This window comes from Trichechus manatus, unplaced genomic scaffold, assembly GCF_000243295.1.
Source record: "Trichechus manatus latirostris isolate Lorelei unplaced genomic scaffold, TriManLat1.0 scaffold00249, whole genome shotgun sequence".
NCBI classification, from domain to species: Eukaryota; Metazoa; Chordata; class Mammalia; order Sirenia; family Trichechidae; genus Trichechus; species Trichechus manatus.
Window position 1 is genome coordinate 287884 of NW_004444185.1, and position 6802 is coordinate 294685.

The 6802-nt window shown below is 47.5% G+C and overlaps 1 protein-coding gene across 4 annotated transcripts in view; it reads right to left on the reverse strand.

Moving 5' to 3' along the window:
• ATG16L1 (autophagy related 16 like 1) overlaps positions 1-6802 on the reverse strand; it is a 37843-nt gene that overhangs the window by 19330 nt on the left and 11711 nt on the right. For all 4 annotated transcript variants that reach the window (XR_002822832.1, XM_004389478.2, XM_004389477.2 and 1 more), the window contains exon 6: positions 2153-2218. Coding sequence is in view for 3 of the 4 variants with exons in the window: in XM_004389478.2 (XP_004389535.1) it covers positions 2153-2218 (66 nt within the window). In the remaining variant the exon portion in view is untranslated. The remainder of the gene's footprint in view (positions 1-2152; positions 2219-6802) is intronic.

Consider the following 6802-nt stretch of genomic DNA (forward strand, 5'->3'; position numbering starts at 1 on the left):
GCACATCAGCTCAGGGGCAAGGACGAGAAGTCAGGAGGGGACACGAAAGCTGAATGAATGGAAGTGGGGACCCAAGGTCGAGAAGGGGAGAGTGTTGACACGTTGTGGGGTTGGCAACCAATGTCATAAAACAATGTGTATTAACTGTTTAATGAGAAACTAATTTGCTCTGTAAACCTTCATCTAAAGCACAATTAAAAAAAGGGGGGGAGGGGACTGCTAAAAGGGTAACGGAATCCAGGGTTGCATTTACGGCTCATTTTTAAATATCACTTTAATTAAAAGGAAACCCTGGTGGTGTAGTGGTTATGAGCTACGAATGCTAACCAGAAGATCGGCCGTTCAAATCTACCAGGTGCTCCTTGGAAACTCTATGGGGCAGTTCTAAACTGTTCTTTAGGGTCTGGAATCAACTCGACAGCAACGGGTTTAGTTTTGGGGCTAAAAAAAAAAAAACAGAAAAGCAAAATCTCAACGCAGTTCGTTTTTAGCTCCGGGTATTCTATGCCTGTGTTTAAATGCCTGGCACTCCTGACCTTTGCAGAGTCTGTCCTGTTTCAATGACGTCACAGGAAGACGTGTGGGCTCCTGTGTTTACCCACTTCTCAGAGGGCTGCCAGCACCCTTGGAATCCCCTCCTCCCTGTTCCTATGGCCACATCTTTCCTGGCTGAGGGAAAGGTAAGTGATTACTTTGGTCTTAATAACCTCCCACAGAGCTGTCATCTTTGTGGGGAAGTAAAATAATAAAATGTCATAACCCAAGACTGTCAGGATTGGTAAGAACTTACAAACAAGATTGTCCCATGATTAATTATCTGGATTAGGTAAATATATACTTAAGGACTTGTTACTAAGCAACTTAAACTAAGCTGAAGTATATTTATTTTCCTTGGCCACTTATTCTAGGAGTACATGTAACTCTGCCCCAACTCTGGCCTGGATGTAGGAGAGCAAAGGCAGGTAGAATTAACCCAGGCTGTGCATTTTATCTTCTCCTTGGTTGGCTTTCGTGCAGTTTGGGGAGCCAGCTGTGCTCACACAGGGACCGCCAGGAGAACAGCAGTGGTGGAGAGAGAGCAACTGACAACTGGAAGGTGGGCAAATGACACGTTTTAGGCTGTTGTTTTTAAGGAATCAAATCTCATATCCAGGTCAACAATTTACTTACCTACTTTGTGGCTTTGGGGGGTGGGGGGAGTTAGTCTGAGATTAATTTTCCACACCTGAGAGTACAGAAATAAGCACACACCCTCCAACCAAGCACTGGCTTGGTGTGAAGACTCCTGTTTTCTTGTAAAGGAAGACCTTCGACTGGTGGATGATCCCACTGAATTTTAAACCACTCCCCTCCACTGAAAACGAAACAACCAACACTTTTTCAAACAGTGGATCATCACTCTAATACTATATTCTAACACTTATTTCAACAGAAAAGAAACACCCCTTGAACCAGATCAAAGGGAATTTAGCTGTTAAACACCCACCCTGAAGACAAAGCCTCCAATCTCAGTGGGGATCTCCTACTCCTAGGCAGATGAGGAAAAGCTCCAGAACAAATTCCACTCCATTTGTTCCCAGAGAGCCATCTCTGCTTCAAAGACGTGGCCAGACTTCCACTTAAATTCACAAACCAAAAGGGGGCAAGAGGAAGACCCCCAGCCCAGCATTCCACGGCGATGGCCCCAATGAGGGGTAGAAAATGGGATATACTAAGTGTCAACCGGGAAACGGTGAGGCTGGAATTCACGAAGGGAGCAGGGAGTTGGAATTCACCCTTACAGCTAATGAAGAGTGTCAACCAGAACACCCTTCTGGAAGGTAATCTGGCAACATGCTCCAAGAGCTTAGACCCTCAAAAGTTTATTCCAAGAACGTGTCTTGAGGAAGCAATCAGAAGGACGGCCAAAGGCCGTATTCCGAGCACCATTCCCAACAGTGACAGTTCAGAAGCCACCAAAATACACCTGAAACAATATACGGATGTACCTCTGCGTGGCAGAAGTGCTTTTTATTTTCTCCGTTAAGCTTCTGCATTTTCTTTTTGAAAAATCTGTACAAGGGTTTTAAACAAATAAAAGCATTATAAAACTATTTCCAAAGGGCCAATTAAATAAACAGCACAGCTACACAGCTCACGTGTCTCCACTTACTGTTCAACGGGCAGAGGCTCCTTCGCCGCTTCCGCGAGCTCTTTCTGCAGCCGGGCTTGCCGCCTCCTGGTGAAAAAAGCCCAACATTTATGCCTGCTTATGGGAAGCATGGGGTTCGGGTCCTCTATTAAACCACTAGTTCTAATAACACATTCGAATATTCAGCGCTTTTAAAACAACTACCCCGGGCAGAGATACCCAAGGTCCCAAACCCAAACCAGCAGTAAAGGTCTCCACTATAAAGGGTTTCAGAATGACGTCTAAGAGAGATGACACTGTAAACAAAGCAGTGAGCTGGCAAGGGAGAAGGCCTGCCTGTGGGGATGGGGCCTCTTGGGCAGAAAGGCACACCAGGTCTCCTTAGGGCTAGCCGTGGTTGTGACTTGATTTTCTGCAGCGAAGTCTTACACTGATATACCCAGAGCACGGAGAATAATACTTATTTAGGATTTACTTGGGCCTGGCCCTGTTTTACGATTTCAGTTTTTAACTCATTTAATCCTTACAACAACCTTTTGAGGTAAGTACTATTATTCCCACTTTACAGATGAGGAAACTGAGGCACAGTTAAGATTCTAAAACTGTCAGTGCTTACATAGCTTCTACTAACGCTAGACAGAAAAGAAGCCCTGGTGGTGCCATGGTTCAGCACTCGAATGCTAACCTAAAGGTTGCCAGCCTGAACCCATCCAGCAGCTCCGCAGGAGAAAAGACTTGGCCATCTGCTCTCGTGAAGGTTACAGCCTAGAAAACCCAAGGGGCAGCTCTACTCTATCCACAGGGTGGCTCTGAGTTGGAATGGAGCTGACGACATACAAAGACGAGACGTCTCGGCTGTGGCAGAACTGGAACGTGGTCGGCACTGGCGTCCACTTTCCTCCTCTCAGCCCCGTTTCTGCCTCTCCTTCCCAAGTTCTAAATTCAGGAGGCTCCTCGAGGTTTAGTCTGGGCCTCACTCTCCTCCTTGGCAACCTCACCTCCAACTATGGTTGCACCCGTATGTGGAGGACGCCCAACACACACCTCTCGCACTGCTGAGCGCATCAAGGATTCTGACGTTCACTCCTGTATGGACGCCCCACGGGGACCTTCACACAACATGTCCCCAGAGCAATGCTGCCAGCTCCTGTCCTGTGTCCCCAGTGCTGTTAAGGCACCGCTCCACTGTCAGCTTCTCTGGCATGCGACCTTTGAAGGGGGGCACCTGAAACGGTCCTTCTATGCCTCCAGCATCAAGGCCCTTACTCCCCTTCCATGATTTCTAGGTGCCGCTCCCAATGCCTGCTGACTGTGCCTCTGCAGACCATGCTGGATGCACGCTCTCCTGACTGCTCCCGCCCTCACCACTCTCAGCTCCTGCAAAGGCTAACTGCTTCCATTTAGTGCAATGTGTGAGATGAAAATGGAAACAGTCCAAGGGCTTTTGAACGTTGCAGACATCTGCAGAGCAAACGAATAAATCCTTGCTTTTAGGAAAATCTATCACCGCACCCATCAAAGCTTCTCTTCTACAAAATCCCTCCTGGACGTGCATGAGGAATCGGCCCTTCTGCCCTCTTTATGTGGAACGCACTGCGATGCCATCTCTGGGCACAGCAGTGGGGTATCTGCCGCCGCACTCCCTTTTGGCTGTGCGTACCTTGTGTTTTCCACCATGTGCTTCTCATTAGCTTTGTTTTTGCCAAAAATCTGCGTGAATATACGTATTTCTACCACAATGATGAATTCTCAAAAACGGGGAGAGACCTGTAGCTAAGTGGCATATCAGAATCTTGGGCAAGGCTGAGGGTGTGGCTTGACAAACTGCATTACCCTCTTAATTTTACACCTGGAAAGTGAAAAAGTTTTACAGGGAAAATTGCAGAAGCTAGTTTAACAAAATTTTCTTAGCTGGCATAGACACCCTCTGAACCATCTCTGAGGGAAAACCAGACTCTGGGTGTGGGGCTGTGGGCGTGGGTAACACTGCTCTACAGAAAAGGCGCTCACTGATCGCCTGTGTAACAATCTCCTCCATGAGATGACCTTAGCGCCATACCCTGCAAGGTGGGGACAAAAGACTGACCCAGGGTCACAGGGAGCAGAGCTGAGGAGGGCACCCTCTCAGTCGTTCCACCAGTTGCCGAGTGCCTCCTCCCTCACAGCTGCTGTGCCTGACCGCGGGCATGCACCACACCTCGGCTGAGTGAGGGAGATCGCACACGAGGCACTGGGCCACAATGGCGGGCTACCCTCCGGCCCAGGCACACAAGAGCTGCTCGATGCCCAAAGAGGAGGGAGAGCTAATCTGGGAGCGGGCAGGAAGGGGAAGTGTGGAGGGCAGGCTTCTGGGAGGGGGAAGCGAGCAAAGTAACGAGGAGAATCCCCAGGCATCATGTCTGCAATCAAATAAAAAGCCTCCAAGTGCATCTTCCTGGGAAAACACGCCCAAAAAAAAAAAAAAAAAAAAAAAATGGGGAACAAGGGCAGACTGCAATGTACCTCAACCCTACTTAAGTCAGAAAGTCTGTGTTATCCTCCCGGCCCACCGTGATGCTCAACCACACGCCTCCCCGCTCCAGCAGGCTCTCGGCTAGGGGTAACATGCAGTGTAACCACTTCCAGGTAACCCCAGAGTCCTCACCATCCTTAAACTGCCGAAGAACTCCATGGCATAAGGCAAGCTGTCTGACTTCTGGTAAATGCAAGGCAGACAGAAAGAATATAAAAGATGCAGCTCAATTTTTCCTAATAGAGCTACAAACCTGCTACAGGAGACACAGAAATGCAGAAGAGCAGAGAAGGGGAAAACAAAAGCCATTATCTCACCACCCAGCAATACACACTGTTTCCAGGTTGACACAGTTCCTTCTGGTTGTCTTCCTTTTTTTAATTCACACAAAATTGGGATCGTGTTGCATCAAACACTTTTCTCTCTCCCTATTTTCAATTATAATGAGTTTTATGCATTTTCTCAAGTCAGTAAGTATTCTTAAAATACATAATTTTAAATGGCTTTGTAAAATCCCACTGTAGGAATACACCACAAATTAATTATTCCCCGAGGGATACAGTTTCTCTTCTTTCACTATGAATAATGTTCACAATAAAATGTGTGTGAACATGTCTCATTATACAGTTCAGTGAATTACTTAATATGGCCCTTCTAGTCACAGTCTTTGTGACTCCCACACAATGACTGGGGTGGGACCATGTAAATGAGGTGCCGGGGACCACCAAGGGGATTGGACAGCTTGCTAATAATGCAAATAACATGCATGGAACCCTGTGTGGGTGGGACCACACAAATAAGGTGTGTATGGAACCCCAAAAAAGGGACTGGTCAGTTTTGCCATCCTGTTAGGCTTAAAAGAGAGCCAATTCCGGGGGCAAGCCTGACTACCATCAAGAAGTGATGGGAGCACAGCATGTCCTTTGGACCCAGGATCTCCGCGCTGAGACCCTCCTACATCCAGGAGACGCAGAGGGAGAGCTGTAACACCACAGACAGTGAGACGCAGAGGTAGAGAAACTGCGGCAGGAGAATCAGGAGACTGGCAGGAGATGGTGTAGTGAGTTCCCAGCCCACAGAGTGAGAAAGCCGAGTGCCTTTGGGCAGGAGGCTTGCTGGTGGAGTGGGGCGCCTCTGGGCACTGGCAGCAGAGCTAGGCTTATCAACCCACAGAGCGAGAGAGCTGAGTGCCTCTGAGCTGAGGCTTATTGGCAGAGTTGGGTGTCTCTGAGCACTTATCAGCAGAACTAAAACAGCTTTGTAACGCTTGAGCAGGGCAGAGGTCAAGGGGCCAGAGAGAGGCAAGTCAACAGGCATGGCTGAGAAGAGGTCGTCCTGATCGAAGAACTGTATCCTGAGAGTTTCTGAACCTGAATTGTAACCTGTTACTTCCCTAATAAATGGCATAATCCTGAGTACTGTCTGTGAGTTGTGTGTGGCCACTGCAACAAATTATCGAACCTAGCAGAGAAATGAAGAGTTCCTGTGGGAGGGACAGCTGGTGTCAGAATTGGTAAAAAGGCTGGCGGGAGGAGGCATGTCTGACCTCTGCCTCACAGCAATCAGCCTTGGGCTGCTATCTTCATTCTCCTTCTCCCTCATGAAGTCACAGGAGGTCAGATGCTGCCACCACCATTTTTACACACGACTTCCTTAGGATAAATTCCCAAACAGTGGGAACATTTTTAAGGCTCACGGAATCCCGAGTGCCCTTCAGGAGGGTGTACAAATGTGCCTTCTACCTGTGACATGTGAGAGTACCCTTTTCATCTTCTTCGTGACGACCTTCCTGCCTTGTCTACTGACCACGTCTATTTCTGCCTTTATGAACTACCTCTGCTTTATGTCTATTTGTCTGTGTCCATCTTTTCCTTACTGACTCTACATTAAGGATATTAATTTTAAAACAGCATTTCCTAGGTTGTTGTTCAGAGCTCTGATGTTAAAAAAAATCTAAAATTCCTACAGTCAACTATTTCCATGATTTTTATGTCTGGCAAGCCCTCCAATGCTCCTACTCGGGAATCTGTTCATAAACAAACAGGAACAATCTATCTGAATGTATTATTTGGTAGGGCTAGTCCTCATCACTACTCTTTAAGAGTCTCCTATTTTCGTGAGAATAACAGCACAATTAGAAGAGCGTAGTCAATGTCACT